This window comes from Lontra canadensis, unplaced genomic scaffold (assembly GCF_010015895.1).
Source record: "Lontra canadensis isolate GAN:19392208 unplaced genomic scaffold, GSC_riverotter_1.0 scaffold53, whole genome shotgun sequence".
NCBI lineage: Eukaryota > Metazoa > Chordata > Mammalia > Carnivora > Mustelidae > Lontra > Lontra canadensis.
The window spans coordinates 8,811,770-8,827,496 of record NW_022631047.1 but is presented as its reverse complement, the minus strand read 5'-3'; the positions used below and the strand labels follow the sequence as shown (position 1 = coordinate 8,827,496).

The following is a 15,727-nucleotide window of genomic DNA, read 5'->3' as shown; positions in this document are numbered from 1 at the left end:
ACATCTCTGTAAGTGCTATTTGGTTTTTTAAAAATAGCTTCTAATCCTCTACTTACGTTTTTACACTTTCTTTGGAGTTATAGCTAAGTTAATTACAAACAGTTTGATCCTTTCCAGTTCTGTTCTTATGAATTGTTAGGTGAATCCAGAGTAGTGTTCAGCCTAGAGCTCATAATTCCCCACTGCTGAGGCACGACCTACTTACTCTATTCATTGTGCTAGGGGTAATGAGTTTTTCCAGCATGGCTAAGGGGATAGATACCGCCCCTGGTGCCATGTGAGCACCAGGCAGAGTTTCCTCTGCTCTTTCCAGATGGATCTTTCCCCTGGTCACAGGAGATTTCCTTACGTGCATGCATTGGTTATTACTCTTCTGATCTCTGGGGTTCTTTCTTTGTTCTGCTTTCTCCTCACCAGTGCTTCGACCTCTGATCTCATCTGTCTTGGTTTCACCGGACTCAGTTTCATCACCTCAACTCAGGGAGTCTGGTAGAGCCTATCTCAGTTTTTTCACCTGTGTCATGGACTGGAAATTATCCCAAGGCAGTGAGCTCAGGTATGTGTTAGGCTAACTTCTTGTGTTTTCAGGGATCATTGTCCTTCATTGCTAGAATTCCTTTTTCTTGAAAATGATTTTAAAGTCTATTTTACCTGTTTTTGTTTGGCTTTTTTCAGATAGGAAGATAAATCAGTACCTGTTACTCCATCTTGGCCAGAAGCAGATTGCAATAGAACTTTGGCACGTGCTGTAGACTGTCTTTAATGCTCTCCTTCCTCCTTTGCTCACCTGCTTCCTGCTCCTCCTTCATTTCTCAGAATCGTTATCTCTTCCTCAGGGAAATCTTCCCTTCCCACTGTAGATCAAGTTATGTTATGTGATCACAGAACTCTTTTATTATAGGAACTATCTGAATTTATAATTGTTTTCTCCTTCACTAGACTTTAAGCTAAATAAAAGCCAGAGATCTGCAGAACTTAGTGTAATATCTTTTTTTTAAAATTTTATTTATTTGAGAGACAGAGTGCATAAGCTGGGGGAGGGGGAAGAGGCAGGGGGAGAAGCAGACTCCCCACTGAGTAGGGAGCCCAATGTAGAGCTTGATCCCAGGACCCTGAGGTCATGACCTGAGCTGAAGGCAGATGCTTAACCAACTGAGACACCCAGGCATCCCAGTAATATATTTTATATTGAAATCATTCAATATATATTTATTTAATGTATGAATGAGTGAATGTGAAAGCATACAGTCCTTTATATGGAAAAAGTACTCATATATTTTATTTCTTTTTCTTTTTTAAATAGTTAATTTACTGGAGAGAGAGTATGACTGGGGGGTGAGAAAGAACAGAGGTGGAAGGAGAGAGAGGGGAAAGAATCTCAAGCAGACTCCATGCTGAGCTGAGCCCAATGCAGTTCTCGATCTGACAACTCTGGGATTATGACCTGAGCCGACACCAAGAGTCAGATGCTTAACCAGCTGAGCCACCCAGGTGCCCTATATATTTTATTTGTTTTTGTTTTTTCTCTGATGTAGATTATGTCAGTTTATTGAAAATCCAGGATGCAGTTCTTTTATACGAAAGATTAATAGAACTTAAAAAAATCACTGTGGACAACTTAAAAGAAAAAATTTTTAAAATTGAAAATAAGGCTAATGGACTACAAAAGCAGCTATCAGAAACAAAAGAAATGATATCAAAGTTGGAGTTTGAAAAAGTAGAATGGGAGCAAGAACTCTGCAGTTTGAGGTATGATATCTTGGTTTTAAGGAAATACTTGAACTACTTACTTTTTTTTTTTTTTAAATAAGCTCCACACCCAATATATGTGGGGCTTGAACTCACAGCCGTGAGATCAAGAGTCACATGCTCTACCAGTTGAGCCAGCCAGGCACCCCTTGAATTATTTACTTTTATACTACAGATGTGTAGAAGTTTTGAAATTGCTAACTTACCTTCTGGGATTTTATAGGGAAGAAAGCTTCTTTAGTATTGTGAAGTATGAGATTCTTCAAAATAATACAGCAAGTTCTTAACAGTGAATACTTCTAATAATTTAATGAATATTCCAAATCATAATTTTAATGACCATATAGAAATCCACCATGTGGAAACCTCATTATTTAACAAATTGAATTTTGGGTTTCCCCCCCCACTTTTCTATGCTTTAATTAATGCTGTAAGGAATGTCTTTTATATAAACCTGTTTCTACATTTCTGGTTACTTGGAATAAATTCTTCAATGTAGTGTTTTTTTTCTTAAAGTATAAAAATTTTTTAAAAAGTTCTTTGATCCTATTTTTAAATTGGACCCATCAACAGTATAAAATGGCCATTTTTCTCAAGACAGAAAAATTTTTAAAAATTAGTTTTAAACATACAGTGTGACTAAAAAGTAAAATGGAAAATGATTACTGCTATGTTTTTTCAGCATCTCTCTTATATGAATTATAAATTCTTTATAAACAGCAACTTCTCTCTTAAAATAGTAACTAAATTATCTCTTCTATTGGGGGAGTAATTATGACTATGTGGAAAAAACAATAATTTTCCATTCTTTCTTGAATAATTTCTAAATTCCTTTCACTACAGTATCTCCCAGAGATATCTCCCAGAGATATTATACTAAGCAGCATAATGCTTTTTCATTGCTTCTTTTCAACTCTATATATATCTTTTGGAAGAGATTGAAGTGAGAAATTAAAAACATGAGCCCTAGAAAGGAAAAAAAATGAGAATGTAGAAATTTCATTTGGATAATAGACCAGCATATGTGGAACCAGATCATAACATGAGCTTTTTATTGCTTACAAAACAAATCTGAAAATTTATTTGCACATTTATTTGCAGATTTACTTTAAAACAAATAAAAGAAAGAACAACAAGTGCTGAAATGTTATATGAAAAGATTCAGGAGCAACTAACAAGAAAAGAAGAGCAGTATAATAAAGAAGTTGAAATGAAACAAGAACTTAATCTTAGAACCCTAGATATGAAATTGAGGACTGTAAGAAAGTATTTCAATCAGGTAAGTCTTTGATAAAAATTGCATATTTCCATCACTATTATTTATAATATCCCTTTGATTTAATGTATATTACTTAGGTATAAAATAATTTAAAAATTAGTTTTATACTAATAGGAACTATGATATTTATAGCTAAAATCATTAATTTATTGGAATTCTTGGCTTCTCATATAAGCTCTCTATATATTTTCTGAATGAAGGGATGGAGGGTAAATTGAGATAAATATGCATGTTGGCTCTTTTTTTTAAAGATTTTATTTATTTTTTGAGAGAGAGCATGAGTAGAGGAATGTGTAGAGGGGGAGGGAAAGGGAGGGGAAAGAATCTCAAACAGACTCTGAATGCAGAGCCTGACTCAGCGTTGGATCTTAAAACCTTGAGATCATGACCTGAGCTGAAACCAAGAGTAGGACACTTAACCAACTGAGCTACCCAGGTACCCCAATTTTGGATTTTTTATATTAAAATACAGGCTAAATGACCTTGAGACTATGATGGAATTAGTTAAATGTTTTGTAAAGAAATTTTATTTCACATACTATATCTACCTGTATTTTTACTCTATGACAAATTTAGCTGTCATTTAAATTAAAATTTGAGTTATTCATGTAGGATAAAAATCCTTGTATTTAAAAAGGCTACTTCTTTTGAACATTTTTTTTAAGTTCTCTTAAACTTTTGATTTTTTTTTTTTAACGGTGTCATCCAAAATCCTAATGAAAATATGTCTTGAGGCTGTGGAAGAATGGAATGATACTAAGAAACAACTTTGTTGAGAACAGGATGCCAGAATATTACAAGATAGAATTCTAAACAATCACCTCTGCAAACAAAAGGAGGTAGAAATGGATAACAAAAGGAGTTCTGTGGTATTTTCTTTAATTATTTTGAAGTATGTGTGTGTATGTATTTGTATGTGTATATATTTTATTTTTTGAAATTATTCTTTTTCTCCATGCATATAAATTTTTTTCTTCATGTGTGTATATATATGTATAAATATATATACACACATGTATATATATTTATATATATATATTTTTTTAAAAAACAACACTGCAGATCATGGAGGGCATAGAGGATTTTTAAAGCATATATATATATGTGCTTTAGGGGGGCACATTTTAGGGGGGCATAGGGGTCAGTGGCATTTTGGGTCCAGTGGATAAAGTAATATTCTTAATTTAAATGTATTCATCTGCAAGAATCAAATAATGACATTCTTAATGTCTTCATCCAAAGGGAGAAGCTTTTATTATTTTCCATAATCATAAGCTCAAAACTGTTGCAACTAACAACATATGTTTCAGTTTTTGGCAGTTATTTCCTCACCTCTCTCTTGTTTAGCTTAACACTTCCACAGATGAACAGGAGGAAATGTGTAGCCTGTTCAGAGACTTTATTTTGGATGTTTGTCTCTTACTTTTGAGAAAAGTAGCAATTTGCTCCAAGTAGTATATTATTTCATTATAAGGTGCCTTTGAAACAGTCATATGCTAATGATGATTTATTGATGAGTATTTTATTCCTAATAAAATAGCTTAGTGTATTTTCCCTATTTTATATTTATTACCATTTTAAACATCATGATGAGGAAAAATATTTATTGCAGCAGCAAATAATCTCGTGATTTTTCTAAGAAAATTTTACCTTATTTGCCATTGGTATTTTATGTGAAATATGAGGCTTCTTTTGTCTTTATGATTTACACTAGAGAAGAGCTCTAGTTTCGTGCACGAGCACTAGTAGTGGAGTAAGAAGACCTGCAGGAAGTCCTGAAGCTCACTTAATATTTTGAACCTCTCCATTCTAGAATTGTGATAACTAAAAGAGTTCATTGATGTATATAGAAGTGTTTATAGTACAGGGCTTAGATTTGTCAGTTATCAGTAGATTTAACTCTTATAACTGACTATAGAAATGTTAGAAAAGTAGAATTTCTATGGACTATTGTGAGGAAAAAGAATTTTAGGAAATTTAATCTGTTGAAATATATGCAGAACTAAGGATTTTACTGTGGTGTACCTGTGTTAGATGTCACACTATAAACTTGATTCTTAGTGTAGTCAGATTTATTAATCTTTTATTTCAGGCTTTCTGGGTTTGTTATAAATTGGAGAAAGAACTTTCCAATTCTGAGATTCTTAAAAATTTTGTCTTGCTTTCTTTTTTCCTTTCATGCATTCATTGTCTTCAGTTAAATTTTTGAAGCTTTGGGAATTTATGCTTGTATAAAGTTTGAGGTTTGGACCCAACTTTATTTTTTTCCCGTTCAATATCTACTTACTGCAATCTAGTCATTGTATAAATGTAGTTTATTCTGTAATTTCAGAGAAAAATCGTCATAATGTCATTTTATTGTGTTCCAACTAAAAGTCTCCTTTGTTTTACTTAGATTTCTAATAGTCAGGAAAATGAAAAATATCTGTTGCATAAAAAATACATGTTGGAGGATCAAATCACTATGCTCGGAATGAAAATAGACACAATAAATAACTGGAACCAGGAGAAAGAAAGGAAATACTGTGAAGACATTGAAATTTTAAAAGAAAAGCATGTCAGTCTTCAAAAGACCATAAAACTGAATGAGGAAAGATTAACAAAAACAATACTCCAACACAGTGGACAGATTAATGCTCTGACCATTGAGAACACAATGCTAAAGTCTAAACTCGAGAATGACAAGCAAAATAAAGAAAGACTGGATAAAAAAGTTAAATTGTACCGTGCTAGACTAGCTGCTGCTATACAGGATTAAGACCAAAGTCAGACATCAAAAAGAGACCTAGAACTTGCTTCCCAGAGAGCAAAAGGCAAATGATTTTGTGTACAGGACAAATTGAATTTTGATGTGTCTAACCTAAAAGAAGATAATGAGCTTCTTTCTCAGAACATTTCTGAAGCTGAAAGTAAATTTAATACTCTGGAAACTGAGCTCCATCGCACAAGAGATGCTCTCAGAGAAAAGACTTTGGTTTTAGAACATGTACAAAGAGACCTAAGTCAAACACAGTGTCAGAAAAAGGAAATTTTACACACATATCAAAGTGCACAAGATAAAGTGAGTAAATACACTGGGAAGCAGGAATCCTTAAAGGAGAGATTATCTCAACTACAAAGTGAAAATATGTTGCTTCAACAGCAACTAGATGATGCTCACAACAAAGCTTCCAGTAAAGAAAAGGTAGTAATTAACATCCAAGACCAATTTCAGGATATTACAAAAAAACTTCAAGCTGAACGTCAAAAGCAAGCTCTTGTAATAGAAGCAAGAAGAAGAAAGAGCAAGAAGAGTTAATCAATGAACATAATCTTTTAAAAGAAAGAATTTATGAGTATGAAAAGGAGGAAATAGAAAGAGAAGTAAGTATCCAGAAAGATAAATATTTTTCAAGCTTCCTGAGAAAATTCAAAGTAATATTTGATTATGGGTTTTTGTTGTTATTATTATTATTATTTTAGAGAGAAAGAGTGCACCTGCACATGAATGGGAGTGAAGCAGAGGTAGAGGGAGAGAGAATCCAAGGAGGGCTCCACATTGGGGAACTCCACCTCATGACCCTGAGATCATGACCTAAATGATTATAGCTGAATTTTGAATCTAGTTGAATATAAAAAATATATAGATTGTAAGTCAGCATAACTTGTATCCAGCCAATAAAAATTAGACTTGAGAGGTGCTTTAATTTGAATAAAATTGTTCTGTCTTCTATGAAAGTTTAAGAAGTTAAGTTATAAATTGTTAATAGATAGTAGGCTGATATTAATAATTTAATCTTATACTGCTAAAATTATTAAAATAATTTTAATCATTGTCATCACATTTTAATACCATGATGAACAGATAAATGGAAAATGCTCAAAATACTACAATGAGTATTTTGAAATTGAGATTCAATTAAGTGCATTAACTGGACAGCTCCAGATTTCCCAAATGAACTGAATAAAAAGTACAGTATCTCAGTACTTTTTATACATATATACATAAGTATAAGTATATATTTATAAGTATAAATATATGTATATGTGTATAGACATATATATTTTTATACATTTATATATTTATGCAAACTATACATGGTAGCTTTTTATACATTTTAGGTTGGTATAATTTTATTCTTATTTATATAAATCTGAATTTTTAGTCTGAAATCATCTGTTCTTATGACCTTTTAATCCTTTGAAGGCACTTACTTTTCATTAAATCATAATTTGGGACAACTGTGGTGAGCTTTAGCAAAACTATATTTGATTTAATCTTCCCACTGCTATTTATAATTTTTTAAGCAATTTTACAAATAATTTGCTCATTTCAAAGCTCGATTACTATCATGTGGGCATAAGTTTGTCCAACACAAAGAGAATTGTACCTCTGTAATTTATTAATTGGGCATTGGATCTCCATTTTCAGATTAATGAGGGGTGGCAGGATTCTTGTGTAGCAGGAATGGAGGTCAGGGAGCTGAGGTCAGAGAGAGAGGTGAAAGCCAGGTTATCTAGGGTCTTGAAGGCCATTAGAATGACTTCACTTATGATCTGAGATAGTTATCTATTAAAAGGATTTGAGCAGAGGATTGAATATGTGAAGAAATCTGACTTTAATTGAAGCCTCTAATAAAAAAGAGGGAAAACATTTCATAATGTAGAATTTACCAATGTTAGTTCCACCTATATACTCATTTCTTTTTGAGACTTCAGTAGATTGGGAAGCTTTGGGAAAATTCATCCACAAGGAATGGATAATGGGGCTGAATTAATTATCTAAGTAACATAATACTGACTAGGCAGGATAACATCTTTTTGTGTCTTTAACCAAATTCATTTAACAGCCATAATGTGTACATGTTAGGAAAAGGAGATGAATTGATGTTTGTAGTGAAATTTTCTAAGTACATAGGTTAAAGTTATATATTGTTAACATAATTTAATAGTAAGATGATTTATAAAACCAGTAAAAGAAATGTCTTATTAGGTAGCTGTGAGACAACTTCAAGAAGAAATGGCCGATACCCTAAAAACACAATCTATGTCAGAGGCTTCACTGGAGGTGACATCACGTTGTCGTATGAATTTAGAAGATGAGGTACAAGACTTAAAGAGAAAACTGGCTCAGATTAGGAATCAGGTATGTATGAAATGTAACATGTCAAGTTAATCTGTAGTTGGTTAAATAATATGAAGTGTTTTAGGATGCTTATTTCCATGGACCACTTCCTTTTGTATTTTCATTATAATTAATTTAGTATAATTTTAGTATCTTCACAGTGTACTTATTTCTTAAACTTTGACTTTCATTCTGCTATTTGTGTTATACTGTTTTTTCTTATAGTAGTTACCCTTAGGAAAGTTGAAACTTACACGTCATTCCTCACAGAAATTGAGACTTTTTTCCTACTAAATAATTTTTTAAAGATTTATTTATTTATTTGTGGTGGAGGAGGGGCAGAGAGGCAAAGGGAGATGGAGAGAATTTCAAGCAGACCCCTGCCCAGCACAGAGGCCCCCACGTTGGCTTCATTCCATGACCCATAAGATCTTGACCTGAACTAAAATCCTGAGTTGGATGCTTAACCAACTGAGCCAGCCAGGTGCCCTAAACAATGTTTTTTAATGATATCTCTGTTACCATGATAAGCTAAGCCGTGTGAAAGCAGAAGATAATGTTTAATGGACTGTTTCAGAAAATTGTCTTATTTCTCATCTTCACTTTTTTGAATGGATACAGAATCTGTACTGATTTCAGGATAACTTGTACAGAAAAGTGATTTCACAAACCAGTTGAACTTAGGCATTTCCTTCATTTTCTTTTCCTTTTCAATATATAATAAATGCACAGAAATATTTAGATCATGTATACTATATACACCCAACAGAGAGAATTAAGAAAATTATCTAGGTCTTGCCATTGGATTTTTTTAAAGCTTTATTGAGATAGATTACACATTCCATACAATTCACCCATTTAATATGTGTAGTTCAATGTTTCTGAGTATATTGATAGAGTTGTGCAACCATTACTACCATCAAGTAGAACATTTTAATTACCCTGAAAAGAAGCCCTTAGTCCTTGCCCCCAGGCTCAGGCAACCACCAGTCTACTTCCCACCTCTATAGAGTTGCCCATTCTGAATATTTCATATATAGGGAATCACACAATGTGTGGTCCTTTGTGACTAGCTTCCTTTGCTTAATGTTTTTAGGGTTCATCTGTGTCATAGCATATATCAGTGCTTCATTCCTTATTAACAAACAGTACTCCATTGTGGGCTAAAACCCTTGTTCATTCATCATTTGATGCACCTTTGGGTTGTTTCCACTTTTTGGCCATTAATAATGCTGCTGTGAACATTCATTTAGTTATTGTCTGGACATCTCTTTTTATTTCCCTGCCATCACATTTTATCCTCTCAGTTAATTGGGTTGATTTCACTCTCTCTTAGTCTTTTTTTTCAGGGGTACAAGTCTGTGATTCATCAGTCTTACACAATTCACAGCACTCAGCATAGGATATACCCTCCCCAATGTTCATCATCCAGCCACCCCATCCCTCGCATCTCCCTCCCCTCCAGCAACCCTCAGTTTGGTTCCTGAAATTAAGAGTTTGTCTCCCTCCCCAGTCCCATATTGTTTCATTTTTTCTTTCCCTACTCCCCAAAACCCCCACATTGCCTCTCAAATTCCTCATATCAGAGAGCTCATATCATAATTGTCTTTCTCTGATTGACTTATTTCCCTCAGCATAATATCCACATCGTTGCAAATGGCAAGATTTCATTTCTTTTGAAGGCTGCATAATATTCCATTGTGTATATATACCACAGCTTCTTTATCCATTCATCTGTTGATGGACATCTAGGTTCTTTCCATCATTTGGCTATTGTGGACATTGCTGTTATAAACATTTGGATGCACATGCCCCTTCGGATACCTACATTTGTATCATTAGGGTAAATACTCAGTAGTGTGGTTGCTGGGTCATAGGGTAGCTCTATTTTCAATTTCTTGAGGAACCTCCATGCTGTTTTCCAGAGTGGCTGCACCAGCTTGCATTCCCACCAACAGTGTAGGAGGGTTCCCCTTTCTTTGCATCCTTGCCAACACCTGATGTTTCCTCACTTGTTAATTTTAGCCATTCTGCCTAGTGTGAGATGGTATCTCAGTGTAGTTTTGATTTATATTTCCTTGATGCCAAGTGATGTTGAACACTTTTTCATCTGCCTGTTGGCCATTTGGATGTCTTCTTTGCAGAAATGTCTGTTCATGTCTTCTGCCCATTTCCTGGTTGGATTATTTGTTCTTTGGGTGTTGAGTACGATAAGTTCTTTATAGATTTTGGATACTAGCCCTTTATCTGATATGTCATTTGCAAATATCTTCTCCCATTCTGTCAGTTGTCTTTTGGTTGTGTTGACTGTTTCCTTTGTTGTGCAAAAGCTTTTGCTCTTGATGAAGTCCCAATAGTTCATTTTTGCCCTTGCTCCCCTTGCTTTTGGTGATGTTTCTAGGAAGAAGTTGTTGTGGCTGAGGTCAAAGAGGTTGCTGCCTGTGTTCTCCTCAAGGATTTTGATGGATTCCTGTCTCACATTGAAGTATTTCATCCATTTGGAGTCTATTTTTGTGTGTGGTATAAGAAGATGGTCCAGTTTCATCCTTCTGCATGTGGCTGTCCAATTTTCCCAACACCATTTCTTGAAGAGACTGTCTTTTTTTCCATTGGACATTCGTTCCTGCTTTGTTGAAGATTAGTTGACCATAGACTTGAGGGTCCATTTCTGGGCTCTCTATTCTATTTCATTGATCTATGTGTCTGTTTTTGTGCCAGTACTATACTGTCTTGATGATGACAGCTTTGTCATAGAGCTTGAAGTCTGGAATTGTGATGCCTCCAGCATCAAGCCCTGCATTAGGCTCCCTTCTCAGCAGAGGGCCTGCTTCTCCCTCTCCCTCTGCAGCTCCCCCTGCTTGTGTTCTCTCTGTCTGTCAAATAAACAAATAAAATGTTAAAAAGAAAAACACAAAAACTTAATTATGTTGAGCATCTCATCTTTTTATGTGTGTTATTATCCATTTCTATATCTTCCTTAAGGACTAAATCAATTACTTTGCCCATTTCTTTATTGAATTGTCTTTTCATTATTGTAAGAGTTCTTTGCATATCGTAAATACAGATCCCTTATCAGATAAAAGATTTTCAAATCTTTTCTCTTATTCAGTAGCTTGCCTTTTCACTTTATTGATGGTGACATTTGAAGCAAAGAAGTTTTTAATTTTGATGAAATATACTTAATCTTTTTTTGTCTTTTAGTGTCATATCTAAGAAACTGTTGCCAAATCCAGTCACAAATGATATACTTATGTTTTTTCTCTAAGAGTTTTATAGTTTTAGCTCTTATGTTTTGAGTTAATGTTGTATATATGCTATAAGGTAGAGGTCCAATTTTATTACTTTGCATGTGGATATCCATTTGTCCCAGTACCATTTGTTAAAAAGACTATTCTTATTCCATTCAATTGTTTTATACCCTCATTGAATGTCAGTTCACCATAATGAAGCAATTTCTTTTTAGACTGTCAATTCTAATACATTGATCTATATGTCTATCTTTATGTCACTATCCAATCAAATTTTATGATCTTCCCTAGTTGTCTTGCAAATTACTCACTCACTTATGTAATAATAAAAAGTCACTGTAGTAGAACTTAACTTTACTCCTGTAGACATTTTTTGCTTCTTAAAAATGAGACTTTTACCAATTATGCCTTGCTGACTCCATGATATGATGAGAAGTTAGGCTCAAAAAGATAGAATCCTGTTTCTTTTCTTCATTCATATCTTTAGTCTCTCACTCAGTGCCTAGCATATCCATTTTCATCAAATCTTGGTTGTAGGATCTGCTGTCTACTATTTACTTCATTATGTTTTATGAACTTGTTATAAAGTGTAGACTCATCCAAAAATTTCACCATCTAGGAAGGAAATGATGAACTCTGGGCCTTCAGCTTTCCTGTTTTGAAATCTTGCTAATCCAAAATTGCAACTCACAGTTAGATACTCTTTTGACCTGGTTCTTGTGCATAACACTGATTTTGATCCTGTCCTTGGCACAGATCCTACATTCTCAGAAAACACAGTTGTCTTTATCCGTCTTCTTTTAGTTTAAATAAAAAGATATGTACTTTAACAGCTCAATACGCAATTAATGGAATAAACATTTATTATATTATTTCAAGAATACAGCTGTAAATTATCAGGTTTTATTTAATGGAGTTATCAGAGACAAATAGTAGATAATCAGTTTGAATTCCAAAAAAAATTTCAAAGCCTGTTTGTATGATATGGGAAAGCTTTGTGGCACAACATAAAGAAGAGATGGTCTTACTTACCTCCCCACATAAACAAGCTTGGACTAAGATAAAGGAGAAGTTATATTTAATTTAAATAGTGCCAAAGGACAGTACATTTGGTTTGCTACTGAAAAGATAAAAATGATTCCATAATGTTCTCTTTATTTCCTCACTGATGAAAGCAGAATAAAGATTGAGTATTAGATTGATTTTAAAATACTTAAAGCTGCCTATTTCTTTTAGAATTTCAGTTAATGGAGATCAGGTAAAAGGTCAAATTTTGGTTATTAAACTATATCTAGTTTTTCAGCTATTATATTTCAAATCATATTGTTGCAACTGCCCCTCAGAACAATGTATTACTTAAACTATCACCCCTGGAGGATTTTACTGGTTACCAAGCACATTTAGATATGGCCTTAGGAAAAACACATACTGGCAACAGGTCTTTGGGGGAAAGGACGATATATGACCATGCAGCTGAGCAGCTGGGGATGCCTGGCTCACTCAGGGCAGAACGCTGCCCGCTTCACAGAAGCAGAGCAGCTGGGAACATCCGGCCTGCTCAGGGTGGAACGAAATACCGCCTGCTTCCCTTTTCCGTTGTCTCTCATTTTTCTTCCCAGAAGCGCCCGTTGTTAGTTAGATGAGTCCTTTGAATGTGCTTGGTTAACTATAAACTTTACCCTCCTTGTTTGTCCACAAGATAGGCGACTAATGTTTGACCTTCATCCGCTCTTCTGTGGGCTATTGTTTCTATCTAATATAAGTGCGACTGAGGAGTTGTTTGGTGCAGCAGTCTTTTCGACTGTTGTCCCCTGCTCCCATTCTCTTGTAGATGACTTGTTTGTGCCTAATTCTTCTCCCGTTGGCAGACTGGAAGTGGCATATTGTCTCTCTGCTTGTGAGTTTTTCTTTTCCCCTAACTTGAGGGGAAATTCTATAAAGGTGTTCCTGCCAGTTGTAATAATTTTTATTGAAGGGAATCTTAGAAAAATATCCTAAGAGAAAGGAAGATGGTGGCAGAGTAAGAGGAGCCTAGGTTCACCTAATACCTGAAGACTAACAGAACAAAGTCCACTATTAGAGAGAAGATGCCACATCAAAGAAGGTAGGAAGTACAGAGATGTGGTTTAGGAGAGAAACAGATCCTGACTGCTGCAGAGGAGAAGGAGTCATGGTCATGGAGAAGGGCAGGAGCGAGACATGGGACTGCACGAAGAGAATGTTTCCCAGTAGCCACTGGCTTGGAAAGTGAGAGGAGCTTAATTTCATGAGTTCTTACATAGGGGGGCTTAAAACCTGGAATTCTAAAGGTCATTGGGCTTGGCTGGGATAGAGCCTGTAGGGCGCTGTGCTGCTCTAAGAGAGAAGGCAGGCAAACAACCTGGGAGCATACAGCATGGAAACAGTGATCTGAACAGTGTCTGGGACATACAGTAGGGAAATTACTCACTCTTCTCAGAGCATTTCCCTGAGAGGCAGTGTTCGCAGAGACCCCTCTCTAGGAAAAAAGGAACCAGTTGGTACCATTTCCCTCCACTGCCCCTCAGCACAAGTTTACAGAGCCATCTGTGGGAAGCAGTGCAGCTCTGACACTGGCTGCCTAATCTGCTTACACCTTGCACTCCAGTGGAACTGCCCTGCTCAACCATTCTTGCCTCAGTTCCACCACAGCAGGCCTTTCCCCCAGAAAATCAGCACAAGCCCCAGCACAAGTCACCACATCTGACCAGATTCGGGAGGGCCTCAGTTCCGGTGGAGGTGGTGACAGGTCTCATTTCACAAGCACACCAGAGCACACCTAGTTAAAAGTTGCTACATTCAGGCCAGGTACCAAACACTGCCCACAGCAGTTAGGGAGAGCCTCTGCAGATGTGTGGCCTGAAGGATAGAGCAGCCAGAACACAACAGCAGAGTGCATGCAGCACACACTAAAGATACTCCCCTAAGCACGAGACCCTGGGCACTATATGACGTCTTTTTTCATAAGTCCATTACTTTTGGGAGCAGATGACATAACTGGCATTTCTAACACAGAGAAGCTGGTAGAGACTTAGATAAAATGATAAAACAGAGGAATTTATCTCAAATGAAAGAACAGGATAAAGCCATGGGTCCAGAGATTGAAGTGAGACAGATGTAAATGTCATGCCTGTTGGAGGATTTAAAGCAGTGATCATAGGGATACTCACTGGACTTGAGAAAAGAATGGACAAGATCAGTGAGACCCTTACAACAGAGATAAAAGAGTTAAAAAAGAATCAGAGATGAAGAGTGGAAGAAATGAGATAAGAAACACACCTAATGCAATGAACAGCAGGCTGGAAAAAAACAGAGGAACAAATTAACAACTTAGAAGACAAAGTAGTGGAAAGCAATGAAGCTGAAGAAGGGAGAGAAAGAAGAATTATGCAAAATGAGACCAGACCTGGGGAACTCAGTGACTCCATCAAATGTAATAGCATTCATGTTATAGGAGTCCCAGTAGAAGAAGAGAGAAAAAAGGTGTAAGAAAATTTATCTCAAGAAATAATAGCAGAAAACTTCCCTAATCTAGGGAATGCAACAGACACCAAGATCCAGGAGACACAGAAAACTATCAAAATCAACAAAAGCAGGTCAACACCAAGACATACTGTAACTGAATGTGCAAAATATACTGATAAAGAAAACATCTTAAAAGCAAGAAAGCAAGTCAGTAACTTCCAGGGGAAACCCCTTAAGGCTTATCAGGAACTTTTTTAGCAAAAACTTTGCAAGCCAGAAGGGAATGGCATTATCTATTCAATGTGGTGAATGGGAAAAATCTGTAGCCGAGAATTCTCTATCCAGCAAGCCTATTACTCAGAATAGGAGAGATAGTTTCCCAGATAAAAACTAAAGGAGTTTGTGACTACTAAACTAGCCCCACAAGAAATATTAAAGGGGACTCCTTGAGTGGAAGGAAGAGACCAAAAGTGACAGTATAAAGGCAGGAAACACAAAAGTAGCAAAAATGAACATTTATATAAAAAATAAGTTAAGGAACTCAGAAAAAGAGGATATAAAATATAATACCTTATCTAAAGCATGGGGAGAAGAAGAGAAAAGAATGGGCTCAAACTTAAATGACCAGCAGCTTAATATAGACTGCTATATGCAGAAGAGGTTATATACAAATTATATATCAAAAAACACAAATAGTGGTGCCTGGGTGGCTTAGTTGGTTAAGCATCTGACTTGATTTCAGCTCAGGTCATAATCTCAGGGTTGTGAGATTGAGCTCTGCACTGCACTCTATTCCAACCATGGAGTCTGCTTAAGATTCTTTTTCCCTCTCCCTACTCCACTCGTGCCCTCCCTAAAAAGAAA

At 35.6% G+C, this 15,727-nt stretch overlaps 1 protein-coding gene across 1 annotated transcript in view; it reads left to right on the top strand.

Annotated features, from left to right (window-relative positions):
- The window catches only part of LOC116877568 (ankyrin repeat domain-containing protein 26-like), a 62,147-nt gene that overhangs the window by 13,408 nt on the left and 33,012 nt on the right, over positions 1-15,727 (top strand). Inside the window, 6 exon segments of the mRNA XM_032874332.1 lie at positions 1,536-1,749; positions 2,851-3,028; positions 3,763-3,897; positions 5,424-6,308; positions 6,311-6,391; positions 8,001-8,153. Coding sequence (XP_032730223.1) covers positions 1,536-1,749; positions 2,851-3,028; positions 3,763-3,897; positions 5,424-6,308; positions 6,311-6,391; positions 8,001-8,153 — 1,646 coding nt within the window.